This window comes from Cherax quadricarinatus, chromosome 25, assembly GCF_038502225.1.
Source record: "Cherax quadricarinatus isolate ZL_2023a chromosome 25, ASM3850222v1, whole genome shotgun sequence".
Lineage (NCBI taxonomy): Eukaryota > Metazoa > Arthropoda > Malacostraca > Decapoda > Parastacidae > Cherax > Cherax quadricarinatus.
The window spans coordinates 20,983,644-21,002,255 of record NC_091316.1 but is presented as its reverse complement, the minus strand read 5'-3'; the positions used below and the strand labels follow the sequence as shown (position 1 = coordinate 21,002,255).

The 18,612-nt window shown below is 40.3% G+C and overlaps 1 protein-coding gene across 1 annotated transcript; it reads right to left on the bottom strand.

The window, feature by feature from the left end:
- Positions 1 to 7,098: 7,098 nt before the first annotated feature.
- Positions 7,099 to 18,214, bottom strand: LOC128689943 (uncharacterized). Its single transcript, XM_070088655.1, has 7 exons — positions 17,845 to 18,214; positions 17,333 to 17,446; positions 16,739 to 16,845; positions 15,503 to 15,571; positions 10,299 to 10,388; positions 9,539 to 9,702; positions 7,099 to 7,434 (listed from the first exon to the last, which is right to left on the bottom strand). Exons 1-7 carry the CDS (start codon positions 18,057 to 18,059, stop codon positions 7,303 to 7,305), a joined length of 891 nt encoding a protein of 296 aa, XP_069944756.1. The 5' UTR covers positions 18,060 to 18,214; the 3' UTR covers positions 7,099 to 7,302.
- Between the last annotated feature and the right edge of the window lie 398 nt (positions 18,215 to 18,612).

The window sequence follows — 18,612 nt, the reverse complement described above, 5'->3', positions numbered from 1 at the left end:
TTATCAATTACACATACACTGGAGACCTGGAGTTTACCTGGAGAGAGTTCCGGGGGTCAACGCCCCCGCGGCCCGGTCTGTGACCAGGCCTCCTGGTGGATCAGAGCCTGATCAACCAGGCTGTTACTGCTGGCTGCACGCAAACCAACGTACGAGCCACAGCCCGGCTGATCAGGAACCGACTTTAGGTGCTTGTCCAGTGCCAGCTTGAAGACTGCCAGGGGTCTGTTGGTAATCCCCCTTATGTATGCTGGGAGGCAGTTGAACAGTCTCGGGCCCCTGACACTTATTGTATGGTCTCTTAACGTGCTAGTGACACCCCTGCTTTTCATTGGGGGGATGTTGCATCGTCTGCCAAGTCTTTTGCTTTCGTAGTGAGTGATTTTCGTGTGCAAGTTTGGTACTAGTCCCTCTAGGATTTTCCAGGTGTATATAATCATGTATCTCTCCCGCCTGCGTTCCAGGAGTGAACCTAGTATCAACTTTCTAGATTATGGGTGACGTATGTTACTGTATGCGGCCCTAACTCTTTTAACAATATATGTTGTAGGGAATATTTTCAGTTTATAGCAATAAATCCCAGCGTAGTAAAATTACGGTCATGGAAGTAATTTTCATTCTCCCTGTAATGGAGTAGGAAGGGGATACCTTGATGCCGGTGTGTAGCTCTAGATCCAGTGAAGTGGAGTTACCTCTCTCCTTCCACGAATCAACCTTCCTTACCTACCATTATCCAGGAGCTGTGACATCTATGGGTTTAGCGCTTTCCCGTGAATATGATATTAAGTGGTATAACAACTTAAGTTGGGTTATGTAACTAGGCAGGTAGAGGGCGTCCAGCCAGCCAAGTCAGTGTTCAGATTAGTGTCAAAGTGAGAGGATAGTGATTGTTTTACGGAGGAAAATATTGTGGCATTACTGTGTAAAAGAATTCCGGATAACAGCAACATTGATGCCAGGTTTGTAACGTACAATACCTGTTATGAATTAATGAAGGCAATGTATAAAAATTATCAAAAGATAGCAGAAACTTGTGCAGACTTCCAGGAGACGACCAAAGTGTAGTGTGTAGATCAACTGATCTACACACAGTTGATCAGGTTTGTATGAATTATGACGTAGTATTCTCACTGAGTCTGGGGGACTTATGCATTCCTAGTAATTTAGACCCTTGTGGTTTAGCGCTTCTTTTTTATTATAATAATAATAGTAATTTAGATGTTTGAACTGAAACGGTGAACGACCTATTGTTTAGGTCTGCAACTTAAGATGGCTGACTTCCTCAGGGAAGGTGCGGATGCTTTGATACCAGTGAACGGCCCTTGAGCCGAGGAATTGAACCTTTATTCCTTTGAATCAAACTTGATTCTCTTTTTCCAGATGCTATATAATCACTGCTAATTCAGAGTTTGCCTTGAAATTGCTATTAATAATAACCTAACTTAAATGTGTGTGTATGTAGGAATGTGCCAGTCTAGAAAGTATAAGTGCGAGACAAAAAAAAAAATTATTCGAATCAACGAACTATTTTTATATTCTAGTTTCAACATTTGGTCCTCGTCACTCGTTTAATTATTCATTGATGCTGATGGTCTCTTGATCCAAGGAACTAGAGCTATTCTTCATTTGGATTAGCTTAATTACCTCCATTCTTCAGGCGCTAAATGAACTCTTATGGGCGTACTTAGCACTAATGTAGGCAGAGGTATCTAGACGATAATTTTTATATACTTTTGAAAATCGGCTCGTGCAGTTGTAAATCCCCAGAAGACAATTTCAATAGACTGACCACAAAGCCAAATGCACTCTGATTTTTCCTTTAGTTTCACTGTACAGTATATTAAAGAACGTAAAATTTATATCTGGTCTCTCTTTTTAGCGCCTGGGCTTTCCTTACTTTGATCTCCTTTCAGAAAGTTCCATTTCAACGCAGACACAAACTATGATTTTTTTTTTACTGAAATTGGCATGTTAATAGGATCCCCCTTCATACTACGTCCCTGTGATGAACGAGGCGCATGTATTACACCTGGGTAGCTGTTCAAGGGAGATTCCTTGACGTATATATATACATATATATACATTATATATATATATATATATATATATATATATATATATATATATATATATATATAGATATATATATATATATAATGTCGTGCCGAATATGTAAAACTGATCAATTAGCAAGAACCCGCTTAAAATTAAGTCCTTCCTAAAATTTTCTCTTATACGTTTAAAGATATATTTTTTTCATTAATTTTAATGTAAAAATTTTTAACTTTGCTCTAAAAGAATCTTAGAAAACTTACCTAACCTTATTATAACAAGAACAATTTATTTTAGCCTAACCCAACTAAATATGTTTTAGATTTGTTTACAATAATTAATTTAATACTAAACAAACACAGTGAAATATATTTTTTTCGTTAGGTTCAGAACGATTTTGGCGAAATTATTGCATACACAAATTTTCACTTGTCCTATATGGCAAGATGAGCGTTGCTATTTAAGCCAAGATCGCAAGTTCTGCCTATTCGGCACGACATATATATACATATATATGTATATATATATATATATATAAATATATATATATATATATATATATATATATATATATATATATATATATATATATGTCGTGCCGAATAGGCAGAACTTGCGATCTTGGCTTAAATAGCAACGCTCATCTTGCCAAATAGGACAAGTGAAAATTTGTGTATGCAATAATTTGGCCAAAATCATTCTGAACCTAACGAAAAAAATATATTTCACTGTGTTTGTTTAGTATTAAAATATTGTAAACAAATCTAAAATATATTTAGTTAGGTTAGGGTAAAATACATTGTTCTTGTTATAATAAGGTTAGGTAAGTTTTCTAAGATTCTTTTGATGCAAAATTATAAATTTTTACATTATCATTAATGAAAAAAATGTATCTTTAAACGTATAAGAGAAAATTTTAGGAAGGACTTAATTTTAAATGAGTTCTTGCTAATTGACCAGTTTTACATATTCGGCACGACATATATATATATATATATATATATATATATATATATATATATATATATATATATATATATATATATATATATATATATATATACATATACACACACACACACACACACACACACACACACACACACACACACACACACACACACACACACACACACACACACACACACACACACACACACACACACACACAGGGAAACCGGCGCCGGTTCTTTTGGAGATGGGAAGTACAATGCCTGCAATCTGGAGGAGGGGTGTTAATATTGCAGTTTTATAACTGTAGTGTAAGTGCGCTTCTGGCAAGACACTGATGGAGTGAATGATGAAAGTTTTTCTTTTTCGGGCCAACCTGCCTTGGTGGGAAGCGGCCGATGTGTTAATAAAGAGAATAAAATATATAATGCACACAAATAAATGAAACGCAGGGAGGGGAAATAGTTTGAAAACTTCAGAAGCATGGAGGTCAGTTACGTATGTGTGGTTTGAGATAGCAATAGTACTTGCATTCTGCAGCCAGGAGATCCAAGGATAAGACAGTGTTGGCACCAGGTGGACGCACTAGGGCACCCCTGGGTTCTCAGCATGTGTACTCGCCTAATTGTGGTTGCAGGGGTCGAGTAACATCTGACCCTGACCCCCCCTCTTCGCTGGTCGCTACCAGGTCCACACTACCTGCTCCAAGAGCTTTGTCGTACCTTTTCTTAAAGCTGTGTATGGATCCTGCCTTCACTACATCACACTCCAGACTATTCCACTTTCTGACAACTCTGTGACTAAAAAAATATTTCCTAACATCCTTGTGACTCGTCTGGGTCTTCAACTTCCAACTGTGACCCCTTGTTGTTGTGTCCTATCTCTGGAACATCCTGTCCTTGTCCACCTTGTCAAGTACTCTCAGTATTTTATGTTATGCCCCCCCCCTCCTGTCCTCCAGTGTCGTCAGGTCGATATCCCTTAACCTCCCCTCGTAGGACATGCCCCTTAGCTCCGGGACTAGTCGCGTTGCAAACCTCTGCACTTTCTCTAATTTCTTGACATGCTTGACTAGGTGTGGGTTCCAGACTGGTGCTGCATACTCAAATATGGGCCTAACATACACTGTGTACAGAGTCCTGAATGATTCCTTACTGAGGTGCTGGAAGGCTATTCTTAGGTTTGATAATCGTCCAAATGCTGCAGCAGTTATTCAGTTGATGTGCGCTTCAGGAGATGTGCTCAGTATAGTACTCACCTGAAGATCCCTTTCCTTGAGTGAGGTTTGTAGTCTTTGGCCCCCTAAACTTCTTTGCCCTTTCTCGATCTTTGTTGGAACTTATTCAGTCCGAGAAGTCCCAACGGGGAAAAACACACCGTTCGAGGGCCCTTAAACCCACCCAAAACACAAACACACTCTCCCGGATTGGCGTAGGTGGATGGAAGGTACTACTTAATTTATAGATTTACCCTTCAGGGAAGAAGTAGGTAGTTTATACTGTTAGTACACTAATATTAGGATTATTGAGGCAACTGTAGATAATAATGTAGACCTAAGACCTTAACATAGGTAGTAATAGGCCGATAATGTAGGCAAACACTAGGTTAAGTTAGCTAGGGAGAACTGGCAGCCCAAGTTTGAACGATGAGGCGCGGGTCTCAAAGACGCCAGATCTTTCTTCTATGGCTAGACACCATCTGGACAACACGTGCCGTGATCAGCAGACAGCGCCCCCCCACATGTCTTCACATATGAGACCTGGGGAAATCTGGTGGAGGCACCTCGATGTACCGTAGATGACCTCCTCCGTCAGGCCCATACAGTAAGACAAAACCTCCACTTTTTTCTTAGGATTTCTGTCCAGTGTCTGAGGAAAATTGCGAGTGAGTTGAGCTGTGGCCTTTGTGCAGCCGGCAGTTCATGACCAGTACGTGATTTTGTCTCTTGTCTACTTAGAAGCTAGTGTCCGTTTCTGCATAGTTATACTAGGGGATATACACCCTCTTGGATACAGGAATTTCTGAGGTGCAGGCAGGTCACTAATATCGATTGAATATTGCAGGAATTAAGGCTCCCGGTTGCACGTGGTTTCTGAGGGGAGGTTAGGGAGGTTGAAGAACAGGATATATACTGCAACACCAAGTAAGTTAGTCCTTTAAACGTGCATGCAGGCGAGATTTCTTGCAACATCAGTCATTTATGAAAACCTGTCCTATAAGCCACTTGTGAGGCTGAGGTACCCACCTCAGAGCTCGGTGTCAACAGAGCTTGCCAGGGTAGGCGACTCACTTGGAGGCAGTCCAGACAAATTTTCACAATCTTCATGACTTTGCACATAGTGGGGTTAAATTCTAGGAGCCAGTTGCTGGACCAGGCTCGCAACCTGTCCAGATCCCTTTGTAGTCCTGCCTGGCCCTCATCCAACTGAATTCTCATTCTCAGTAGCTTCTTATCGTCTTCGGTGTTAGTTACCATTTTGTCCTAGGCACATGTCGATTAGACACTAGGCCTGTTGTCTGTGTGTGTGTCTGTTAGTTACCATTTTTTGTCCTAGGTACATGTCGATTAGACACTAGGCCTGTTGTATGTGTTGTATGTATGTGTTGTATGTGTGTGTGTGTGTGTTTGTGTGTGAGAGAGTGTGAGTGTACTCACCTAATTGTGGTGTGTGTGTGTGTGTGTGTGTGTGTGTGTGTGTGTGTGTGTGTGTGTGTGTGTGTGTGTGTGTGTGTGTGTGTGGTGTGAAGTAAAAAAAATAAGCTTAGAACATAAGAAAGAAGGAACACTGCAACAGGCCTACTGGCCTATGCGAGGCAGGTCCAGTTCTCCCACCGGCTTAAGCCAATGCCATGACCTAGTGAGGTCCATATTTATTAAATGTAATTTCCATCAGTTTGTGTTAGTATATGTAGAATTGGTATGCTGTTTCAGTCAAGAAGGCATTTTTTTTTGTAACTATGTGTGGGTGAGCACCCAGCCAAGCTAGGTGTTCTTGTAGGATTTGGTGGTCCTGTAGGTTAGCCATGTGATTTTTGCTCACCATCATGCCTTCGAGTCCTTGGCTAGTCGCAGTGTTGTTATTGATCAGTACCGCTCGTTTGTGGTTACAATAATTTATATATATATATATATATATATATATATATATATATATATATATATATATATATATATATATATATATATATATATACACACACACAGTTGGGAAAAAATAAGATTACATTCCAGACAGCTCCAAATTTGCCAAGCAACATTTTTTTAACCTTTTCGAGGTCAGTCTCGTATATGTATATATATATATATATATATATATATATATATATATTTATATATATATATATATATATATATATATATATATATGTGTGTGTGTGTGTGTGTGGGAGATAAAATCATCGGCAACTGCATCTTCATCCTTGGTTATGTTACCCTTGTATTATTGTAGTATTTCGTAAAACATTGGGTATCTCTTATTACGTTATTCCACTTTTATCATTGAGACAACTTAGTTTTGTGTAATGAATAACATTAGTGGCTTGTATTTTAATGTATGTATATTTAAAGCATCACCAGCGGCATAGAGCGGTGTGCCGGCAGTACCTGGCAACATATTTAATCAAATGGGGGAACCGAACCATCTAGTGGACTTGTAGGGAACCGAGTCTGGGGAAGACTCATGGGGAAACTAAAGTGTCTGGTAGGCTCATGGTATTTTTAATTAGTGCAGTGAGTACAATTTACACTTTGTTGCCTGAACGGACAGCTTATGTGGCTGCTGAACATTGATATCCATTACAAAATAAAAAGGCACAATACCGTTACTGGAACAATACATGAATAGCCCGCACATAGAAAGTTTGAACGTCGTTTTGTTCCAACTTGGAGCATTAACTAATCACAGAAGCGCGAACGAAAGGGAGCCCTATTACTACTACCTCCTCTTTCCTCTTGTTCTCCCGGCCTGGCTACCCCTTCCCCCCCAATCCTCTCGTATATATATTGGCTTCCTTCCCTTCGCGCTTGTGTATGGCTAGTTAATGGTCCAAGTCACACCGAAACGTCGTCATAAGTTTCTCTTATGTGTGGGTTATTTGTGTATAAATATCCATTGTCTATAACTTGATGGAGGGTTAAATATCCTTGTCCCCTCGAGGGAGGTTCCTTGAGGGGAGGCGTACTTGATTCAAGGAATTTAACCCATTCTTCCCCTTAGTGAACTGATTCGATTGCCTCCCCATTTCACCAGGCACTGCATGACCTCTGTGGGCCTCGCGCTGTCCCCCTAAATATAAAAATTAGAAATCCTCGTCGTCGCCTATATCCTCCACCATCTCCTGGATGTAAGTGGTTGGAGGCAAGACTTCGGTCTCCTCCTCTTCGTCTTCATCATCATCAACAACAGACAATGAATCCGCCTTGGGATCCACCTGAGAGAAAAAGAAGCGAAGTTTTAGTGCCAGTCCGTAGTCAGTGTTTAATTTTTAAATGATAAAATTTTACTGTAAAGGATTAAAAAAATAAAAAGATACTGGAGAAAATTATGTGCTTCTGTAGTCTTTGGACTACTGTCCACATTATGCGTGTGTACAGTAACTTGAAAGTTTATGGGGAACAGGCAAGGATTTCCAAGAGGAAAAAGGAATAGGTAAGAGTTTCCAGGGACAGGGATAGACAAGAGCTTCCAGGATAAGGGAAAGAGGGTAGACAAGGGTTTTCAAAAGGGGCTTGGAAAGAGGAAGAGAATAGGCAAAGGTTTTCAGAAGGGTACAAAAGAGTAAAGGATTTCCAGGAGGGAATGGGGATAGGCAAAGGTTTCCAGGAAGGGAAGAGGTATAAGCAAGGTTTTCCATAGAGAGAAGGAGGGTGAAACAGAATATACAAGGGTTTCCTTTAGGAAAGCAAGGGAACAGAGGCCTGTTCTAGGGATGAGCAACTGCCCCTCCATCTTGTGTTCCTTCCCCGAGCGGACGCCCAGGACAATACATACCCGCACATAGGAGAATGTGACTTTGTAAATGGTCCAAGTCGGACCGAAACGTCATCGTAAGCTCCTCCCATGTGCGGTTTTTTTGTGTATGGATAAGTCCCGATTTGCCACTTTCATTCAGTTAACTGAGATTGTATGGTGAGCCAAGTGACAATGAGCTTGTCTGCTTGAGAACATGTTACCGGTTGTGGTATATGAAAATGAATGTCTAGAATTATTCACTTAAACTTCCTATGGAAGTTTATCAAAAAGAAATGCCGTACTAGACAGACTAATCACATTTAATGGAAATAAGTCAGTGTTTGACTTTTATTAGGCTATAAATTAAATTTACATAATGCAATTTTTTGTACGTGTTATAACGTGTCTCATTACAACCATTGTAAACAAATTGTATATTATATACCCAAAATATAAATTAATTTAAAGCATGATTATAAGGGAGGTAAAGTTCATAACATTTGTGCATTAGTAATAGCAATGTTGACACTCGAGTTGCTTGAGTGAAAGTATCAAGTGATCAGATGCACAAAACAGCGATGGCGTAAAAAGTAGCGTAGATAAACCATGCATCAAAATAAGGGTTATCCTTAACACTACATAGTTGTTGAACTTACAGGCTGAGAGCTGTTTCAAGAGCTCGTTTCAAGATTGAGCCCTATAACGTATACTACCATCCCCCAGGATGCAGCTCACGTATGTCAGCTAACACCTAGTTATATATTTACTGCTAGGTGAACTGAGGAAGGTGTAGACACTTTCCCATGCCATTTACCTTGTCTGAGAATGGAAATGAAGTGTTTTCGATTGAGCTGAGCACTCTACACTTGTCTAACAGGTTACCATTTGTATTAATAGAAAGATGCAGGGAACCTCATTAACATTCAATCTTCTCCCGTTTCTTACAGAAAAGGCGATACAAACATTATACAAAATTAAAGGAGAGGCTTAAAAACAAGAGAAATTTTAATATGTCTCCAGCATTCTCATGGTTCATCACACCAAGTGAGAAATTTCAAGTGTCAGTGTCTTACACATTCCCCGCACTAACTGAACAAAAATGCTTGTAGAGAATCTGGATTTTTTCTAAATTAATTCTTTTTCATAGTTAATTACATATTGAAAGGTAAAATCTCTCGTACGATTTATTGCACCTAAGTCCCGTAATTTTAGAAAATTGCCTCCTGTATTAGTATAGTTGGTCAGTTGTTCAATTGTGAATGTATTTAATCCCTCCTTTAACAGACTTCCAGTGTTACCTGTACAGTAGAGATGCACCTCCCCGTCTCATATAATGAAGGAGAGAGAGCCCTCAGCGTTAAGAATAATGTAACCTAAAATATGGGGACGTTTTACTATCATAGTTATGAAGTTTGATAGGTGAAGAGATACCATCTGGCTAACCAGGGTCGGAGTCCTCATGACTATCTTATGATTATTGTTGCTAAAGTTTCGTTTCCAGTTTGTGGGGATAGTTATGAATCGTTAGAGCCATGGTAATGTCACATTAGCGTGTGTGATGGTGGTGATGGAGCGAGCATTACCTGCACAGGAGACCGGGGTCGCTGCTGGACTGGTGGGTTGGGCACGGCAGGTGGATGCTCAGTTTTAACCTTGGTTAAGTTAGGTGCAGGATGGTCTGCGCCGTACCCTTGGCCGACTGAGCCTGCCACACTCACTTTATGCACCGAGCAAAAGTGATCGTGACCTGATAAATGATATATTGCAAATAATGTGGAAAAAGAATACACTTTAATATGTGTATTACGCGGATATTATTAATACCAGTTTTAACTAAACTGATGTATAAATAAGTGAATTAAATTGAAATATTAGCAAACGAATTATGCAAGAGGTTAAGATTTTTAAATTTCTCTAATGATTTATTTTTATATAATTTTTCAGTAAATAAAGGAATAAATCTTTTACTATGTTTTTCCAAACATTACATAATTATCACAGTAAGTCAAATCAGCCTACGTGATACAATTTATAATTAAGAGCGTTAATAGTAACATGAAAAAAAATTATAGCTATGACTATAAATTTTAAAGAGGGGGACCGGTAAGCCAGCGGAAGGCCTCGGTCAGATGACCAAAAGCTCCAGTTGTGGGACTTAAGAACCGCGTCAGGAAACGCCTGTCCCGATTTGACAAATACCTACCTACCTAGTAACATGAATGTGGAATTTGTACCAACGGGTCGTCGAAAGATTTAGACCTGTGTCAGGGCTCTATCCTGACGAATATTACAACAGTGACCATAAAAACAATGTTGAAGTGCTAGGAAGTTTCATGTGCCAACCTTCCACTATGGTGATCCGGAGGTGGGCCGCCGTGATCTGGTCAGAAGACAACACAGAGTTCTGCAGTTTACCCTCGTCGTGTGGCAGCTCTGGGAAGAAACGAAACCACTTCATTGAAAATATAATGGTAGTAGTGGTATTTTTTTTTATTAAGCATCCCTGAAAGGTTACCTCTGATTGCCTGATTAATTTTCTTCTTAATAGGTTTTCGTTAGACTTGAGGATGCCACAACCGATCGGCTTCAAATTTTCACCGCTGGTGCAGTGTAATTAGGCAAAGGTTTGTGCACCTAATGATATGGGCAGGGGCGCTCTGGTCATGTTATAAAACCATTCCTGTATTTTGCTTCCGTGCGATAATTTGAGAAAGCCTCCTCTGATCGGGCTCAAACTTTCAACACTGGTGTATCTTATTTAGAAAAGGGTTGGGATTGTTATTGATGTGTGTAGGTGCTGATTTACTAAAATAACTTAAATATGGCTGTTCCAAACAGCTTAAGCTTTTAATAACTGATGCAGCTCATAAAAAAGATACTATATTTAGCATGTGCAAGTTCAAATTTAGTGAGAAAGACACTGCAGTGCAACCTTTACTAGGACGTTTCATCTATGATTGGAGCAGAGAAAGTACAGTTTTGTATGAAATGTGGTGATAAAGATATTGTTGCACTCTCATTACGTGTTGGCTTAGGTCATCGTTTATCCAGGTGCAAATTTGCCAATAAACCAGGAATTGACAACTCTGCAGTAACTCGAGAATACAACATCTAATCGGCTTAAACTTTTGGTGGTGGTGTTTTCCTCAAAAGAAGCTTCGAATTGATTTTGGGTTGTGTAAATTTGAATTTTGAAATTTTATTAAACAAATTGGTTGTTGACGTGTACTTGGCTCTGTGAAGACCTGTTTGCGCGCTCTCTAGAATTGAAGCAAGATGCCATCCATCGAGCAACTTTACCAACAGCTTAAGGAAGAATTGAGGATGGCGAATATGGAAATTCGGCGACTGACCGAGGAAAACAAAAAGATTCGTAGTAGTCCTCCTGTTTTGAGTCCTCAGGTCAAGAAGGGAAACTGGTCAGTGGCTGGACAGCAGGGAAAGAAGTTGACGATCAAGAAGACGAATGGAAAGGTAGAAACGATGAAGAAGAAAGAGACTTCCGTGGAAACTGTTGTGGAAACATCTAATACATTCTCAGTGCTACCCGACGAATGTGAGTCGACTACTGGGAACGTCACGACGAACGACACCAAGGAAGGTACGAATATTGTTGTTGTTGGGGATAGCCAAGTAAGGTATATGGATAGGGCGTTCTGCTTGAAGGACAGGAGTAGGAGACAGAGAGTTTGCTTTCCTGGGGCTGGGATGGAGGATATTGTTAGCCGTCTGGATGACATCATGAGAGGTAATGGGAGTAATCCTATTATCTGTCTCAGTGCTGGAGGCAACGATGTTGGCAGACGTAGGAGTGAAGACCTGATTAGCAGGTATAGGTCAGCAATATAAATAATTAGGAGTAAGGGTGGGAACCCTCTCATATGTGGTATTTTGCCAAGGAGGGGAGTTGGAAATGAATGGTTGTCCAGGGCAATTGGTGTCAATTGCTGGCTGGACAAATACTGTAAGGAAAATGCGGTAACATTCATTGACAACTGGGACCTCTTCTATGGCAGAAATGACATGTATGCAAGGGATGGAGTTCACTTATCTAGGTGTGGGGTGGGAGCACTGGCAACTGCAGTGGAGGGAGCAGTTAGGACTTTAAACTAGGAGTAGTTAGTGGTATGGGTTTTGGCAGGAAAACAGTGAAGTCCCAGTGTAGTAATATTACGAGTTCTAGGGGAACTAGTAATAATAAGAACGAGGTAGATATTGAAAAGCCAGGGACCTTGGGTGATAAGGACAGTAATAGGTTTAGTAGAAAAATAGAAATGAGCAGGAAGGGTAAAGAGAAAGGAGAGTCTTTCAATGTTTATTATGCTAATTGCCGTAGTGCTAGGAATAAGATGGACGAGTTGAGATTAGTTGCTAGTGCAGGTAACATTGATGTATTTGCCTTAACTGAGACGTGGTTTAATTAAAAAAGTCGGGACATGCCTGCGGAATATCATATTCAGGGTTTTAAATTGTTCCAAGAAGACAGAAGTATTGGGAAGGGGGGTGGGGTGGCATTGTATGTCCGAGATCGCTTGAACTGTTGCATAAAAACGGGTATTAAGTCTGAAGTAACATATACAGAGTCTGTTTGGATAGAATTTTCAGAGGGGCATGAAAAACTGATTTTAGGAGTGATATACCGTCCCCCAAACTTAGATAGGGACCAAGGGAAACTACTATGGGAGGAAATTGTTAAGGTCACAAGGCACGATAATGTAGTAATTCTAGGAGACTAACTTTAGTCATGTTGATTGGAATTTCTTGACTGGGAATTTAGAATCATACGACTTCTTAGAAGTATTTCAGGATTGTTTTTTGAAGCAGTTTGTGACAGAACCTACAAGGGGAAATAACCTGATTGACTTAGTTATGGCAAACAATGAATCCCTTGTTAATAATTTAGAAATTTCAGAGGAACTGGGTGCTAGCGACCACAAATCAATTACATTAAGCATTGAATGGAAGTACGATAGTAGCGATAACTCAGTAACAGTCCCAGATTTTCGCTTAGCAGATTACGATGGGCTTAGAGAACACTTATCATCTGTTGACTGGGGTGACGAAGAGAGCTATCAATATGACAGTTTTCTGAACACTATACATGCTGCTCAAAGAGCGTTTATCCCATATAAAGAAATTAGATCAAATAGAAATGACCCAAAATGGATGAATAATAGGCTCAAATATCTACTAGGACATAAGAAAGGAATTTATAGGCGTATCAAAAGAGGTGAGGGTCATCTTATGAATCAGTATATTGACATTAAGAGGGACATTAAAAAGGGGATAAGAAAAGCTAAAAGGGACTATGAAATTAAAGTTGCTAGGGATTCTAAAACTAACCCAAAAAGTTTTTTCCAGGTCTATAGAACAAAAGTTAGAGATAAGATAGGTCCCCTTAAAAATAACTATGGGCACCTTACTGACAAAGAGAATGAAATGTGCTTGATTTTAAATAATTATTTTCTCTCAGTTTTTACACAGGAAGACACTAACAATATTCCAGTAATTAATTTTTACAGTGGGCTAGAAGAAGATAAATTATGTAACATCACAGTCACTAGTGAGATGGTTGTGAAGCAGATAGACAGACTGAAGCAAAATAAGTCGCCGGGTCCTGATGAGGTTTTTTCAAGGGTTCTTAAGGAATGCAAAATGGAACTCTGTGAACCATTAACTAATATTTTTAATTTATCTCTTCAAACAGGTGTAGTGTCTGATATGTGGAAGATGGCTAATGTAATTCCTATTTTTAAAACAGGGGACAAGTCGTTACCGTCAAATTACCGCCCAATAAGCCTGACCTCAATTGTAGGCAAATTACTAGAGTCAATTATAGCTGAGATTATAAGAAGCCATCTCGATAAGCATAGCTTGATTAATGATACTCAGCATGGATTCACAAGAGGCCGGTCTTGTCTAACTAATTTATTAACTTTCTTCAGTAAAGCTTTTGAGGCTGTTGACCACAATAAAGAGTTTGATATTATTTACTTAGATTTTAGTAAGGCTTTTGATAGAGTTCCGCACCATAGACTGTTAAAGAAAGTGGCAGCTCATGGCATTGGGGGAAAAGTGCTCTCGTGGATCGAGTCATGGCTCACTGACAGGAAGCAGAGAGTGTCCATAAATGGGGTTAAGTCCGAGTGGGGATCTGTAACAAGTGGCGTTCCACAGGGATCAGTCTTGGGCCCGTTGTTGTTTATAATATATATCAATGATCTTGATGAGGGAATTACTAGTGATATGAGCAAATTCGCCGATGACACAAAGATAGGTAGGATAATTGATTCAAACGTAGATGTTATGGAACTTCAGGAGGATTTAAACAAACTCTATTCTTGGTCAGAAAAGTGGCAGATGCAGTTCAATGTAGATAAATGCAAGGTTCTGAAGCTTGGGAGTGCCCATAACCCCAGTACTTATAAGTTAAATGATGTAGAACTTAGCCATACAGATTGCGAAAAGGACTTGGGGGTTATGGTGAGCAGCAACCTTAAACCAAGACAGCAATGCCTAAGCGTACGTAATAAGGCAAATAGATTACTGGGATTTATATCAAGAAGTGTAAGCAACAGAAGTCCAGAGGTCATACTGCAGCTTTATACATCATTAGTAAGGCCTCACCTAGATTATGCAGCTCAGTTCTGGTCTCCGTATTACAAAATGGACATAAATTCGTTAGAAAACATTCAGCGTAGGATGACTAAATTAATACATAGCATTAGAAATCTTCCTTATGAAGAAAGATTGAAGACTCTTAAGTTACATTCACTTGTTAGACGAAGAATGAGGGGAGACCTGATCGAAGTGTATAAGTGGAAGATAGGTATTAATAAAGGGGATATTAATAAGGTCTTGAGGATGTCTCTCCAAGAGAGAACCCGCAGTAATGGATTTAAATTAGATAAGTTTAGATTCAGAAAGGACATAGGAAAGTATTGGTTTGGAAATAGGGTAGTTGATGAGTGGAACAGTCTACCTAGTTGGGTTATTGAGGCTGGGACTTTGGGTAGTTTCAAATCTAGGTTGGATAAGTACATGAGTGGGAGGGGTTGGATTTGAGTGGGACTTTCACATCAGAGCTTATTTCTTGGGTAGCATTGAAAATTGGGTTGGGCAAATGTTTTGTTAGTGGGATGAATTGTAAAGGACCTGCCTAGTATGGGCCAGCAGGCCTCCTGCAGCGTTCCTCCTTTCTTATGTTCTTATGTTCTTATGTTTACACGTAATAACTGAAAACTGCCTCTTTGGATAGGTTTGAAATCCTAAACATGGAAAATTGTGCAACTCTTACACTTGAGTAATTGTAAGGATAACTGTAAAGCTTATAGAGTTATGTGGTTGTGGCATTTTAGCGATCCTCGAGTAAATGACCATCATGCTTCAGGCATGATGGTCATTTACTCGAGGGTCGCAGTGAATACTAGTTTGGAAAACACTGTCAATAGGTACCAAATAAAGTAAATTATATAACTGAGACTTTCATCAATATTTGTATAACGTGTTATAGTTAGCAAGAAAAAAAAAGCAAAGTGAATGCATACCTGTTTGAACGACTTCTTCAAAGTCTGTTGGTTGCGTCTTGATGCTGCGAGCCACTGACACCTTCCTCACTGCACGCCAATAAACATAAAAGTGAAGTCGGTTTATTAAATGAAATTAGGTATATCGGTAGTGTGGAAATAAATGGTATAAAATACCGACACAATGGAAATATAAACACAAATACAGTATAATGTGATCCTTTATTGACAACGTTTCACCCACACAGTGGGCTTTTTCAAGTCACACACGGATCTACCTGGGGTTGGAAGGTACGAGAGTATTTATAGTCATGTTGAGGTCAGGTGGAGAATGCTGCAGCATTCTCCACCTGACCTCAACATGACTATAAATACTCTCGTATCTTCCAACCCCAGGTAGATCCGTGTGTGACTTGAAAAAACCCACTGTGTGGGTGAAACGTTGTCAATAAAGGATCACATTATACTGCATTTGTGTTTATATTTCCATATCGGTAGTGTGCTGCTGCCCTACTCTTGAATAAGAAGGTTAGCTAGACTTCAGCAAATAACGTCGGTATCATTTAGCGGCAGAGGAGGAGCATTATGACCATAGCCTCGTTATTTAATCCTGATTTTGTGTGTTCGTATTAACCTGTTTTTAGCTGCTGGGTGTTGAGCCTCGACTCCAGGCCCCTGCCTTTCCACTAATCACACACTGTACCCGCCCTCACGAGCCCTATAACTATTCTTAAAACTGTGTGTGGAAGTTGTTTCCACCACTCGAGGAGGGAGGGAAGGGGAGGCTTATTGTCTCACCTTTTAACTTCCTATCAAATGACGTTAAATACCTTTGAGATATACTTTTCAAATGCTGTGTGGAGTATACTCCTGTATCACTGCTCATTTCATTCCACTTCTTAACCACAAAATTCCCCTTGGGAAACACTCGGACACAAAACATCCCCAGTGTTGTACGTGGTCACAAAAAATTCCTTAGAAGGCAACTGATCACATAATACCAATGGCTCAGACAACAACAATCACTAGGAAGAATGCCAAAAAAAATCTGGATAGAGCACTCTGAGCATTCCGTACAGCTCGTGAAGCTTCGAGTAACAAGTAAGCTGGAGATGGCCATTCGTATATCACCCGATGCGTTAAAAGTAATTTAAAGGAATCAACTCTAATTTAGCACCAGGTTCTGACTACGTGCACTGAGGGATTTAAAGTAATTGAAGTATAGCGTAGCCGACAAATGAGGTGGAGAGTAGGTACCATTGTAGGCGAGTATGGTGAGAGAGTCGACAGAGGTGAGACCTGGCAGGGTCAGCACCACCACCTGAGGGAACAGCCCACTCGATGCCCAGAACGTGTCCGGCCTCCTGTAGAAGACACATACACAACGTTACTTACAGGCAACATACAATTACTTCGCATCAAAACAATACCTTAAACACTAACATCATTAGTGCTCTCTCGATCATCCCCATAGCTCTATCCTCCACAGCTATCATGACTTTATCGTCCTCCTTTTTCAAAAATCCGAGGAACATATTTACCTACAGAGTACATATAAGTTCTTTTGTCCACTTTTACTCTATAATGCTGGTAGAGGATTCTCAATCCATGGAAATGGAACTTGATTACCTACCATTCTTCAGAGTCCGTATGACCCTTACGGGTTTACCGCACTCATGAATACAAGGTTGAAGTACAAGGAATGGAGGAAAATATTTGCTTTGATAGGGGTGTATTAAACTCGAAAGGGTTTTAAGCGTGAGGTTATATAAGGATAGTTGCATCTCCTAAGATCAAGAGCCCTTCACCGACATCAAGGCGCCGATCTGGAAGGTCAGAGAGACTACATACCCGTCGAGCATGGCGGAGGGAGGGAAGGTCGGGTCCTGGCTGCTGGCGTACATCACCTTGGCGTCCACCATTTCTATGTTATCTATACTGTGGCCAGAGGAACACCCGCAGTACCTGGACAACAAACAAACACTGTATTCCTCTAATTATGTCTGCAGGGATTGAGTTCTAGCTCTTGGGCCCCTCTTTGCATGAAGATTTCTACCAGTGTGTTAGTCTGTGCAAAACACTGCAGTCTGTAAGATAGAATTTGCTCTGATACCAAATATTTGCGTTTTAAGCTAAAGGCAAATGTGGTCACTACTGATATACTAATGCTAGTTGTAGTCTATTGTAGTTGGCTAGTTGCAAATATGTATGGTACTTCATAATATAGATGCAGCTAGGTATGGAGTTTCCTAATATAACTGAAGCTAGGTATGGTCTTTCTTTGTGGATCATACCTAGGTAGCTACCCCTAGGTATGGCACCCTTGTTTATAGATGTGTGTGATGGTACTGTGGGTGGTGTACCTCGAGTGTCTGATGCGGTAGGAGAGACTGGTGGCTGTGTGGGCACGGGAGGAGCTCCTCAGGAGACGCCTGAAGCAGGAGACGCTGTGTCGGAGACGATCCTCAAGTTGTGGCGAGAAGAGTGGTGATCCCGGGGTGGGCGACTCTGGTGATTCCAGAAACCCCGAGTTGCTTTCCCCGCCACTGCTGCTGCTAAGGGAAGTACCTGTGGACATTACCCATAAAGGAAGGATATAGGAAAGCACTGGTTTGGTAATAGAGTTGTGGATGAGTGGAACAAACTCCCGAGTACCGTCATAGACGCTAAGACGTTGTGTAGTTTTAAAAATAGGTTGGATAAATACATGAGTGGGTGTGAGTTGGAAATGACTAGCTTGTGCTACTAGGTCGGATGCAGTGCTCCTCCATTGAGTGACGTGTCTGACCTCACTAGGTCAAGGCATTGGTTTAAGGCGGTGGGTGAATTGGACCTGCCTCGCATAGGCCAGTAGACCTGTTGCAGTGTTCCTTATGTTCTTATGTTTTTAAAGTGACCAACAGGATTCAGTTTGTTTCAAAAACCCACAGCTGCTATCCCAACCATTGATTATTCTGTTGATCGTGTAAATAACGTCCTTAACTGGACCATCACACTTGCAGACCCTTCAAGGGGCGTGTGACTGTATGCTTGGATCAAGCTTACCTCATACAGGGGCAGAATAACCCCCCAGAATATATTATAGTAAGCAGAGAAAGAGAAAGATTTTCTCTTGCAAACTAGAAATAAAA

Excerpts from the sequence above, each read along its gene's own strand:
- LOC128689943 (XM_070088655.1), bottom strand. The coding sequence starts at position 18,059 with ATGTCCACAGGTACTTCCCTTAGCAGCAGCAGTGGCGGGGAAAGCAAC. Across the intron at positions 16,846-17,332 it reads CCCTCCGCCATGCTCGACGG|GAGGCCGGACACGTTCTGGG; the intron begins GTATGTAGTCTC and ends TGTCTTCTACAG. Across the intron at positions 9,703-10,298 it reads CCGGATCACCATAGTGGAAG|GTCACGATCACTTTTGCTCG; the intron begins GTTGGCACATGA and ends ATCATTTATCAG.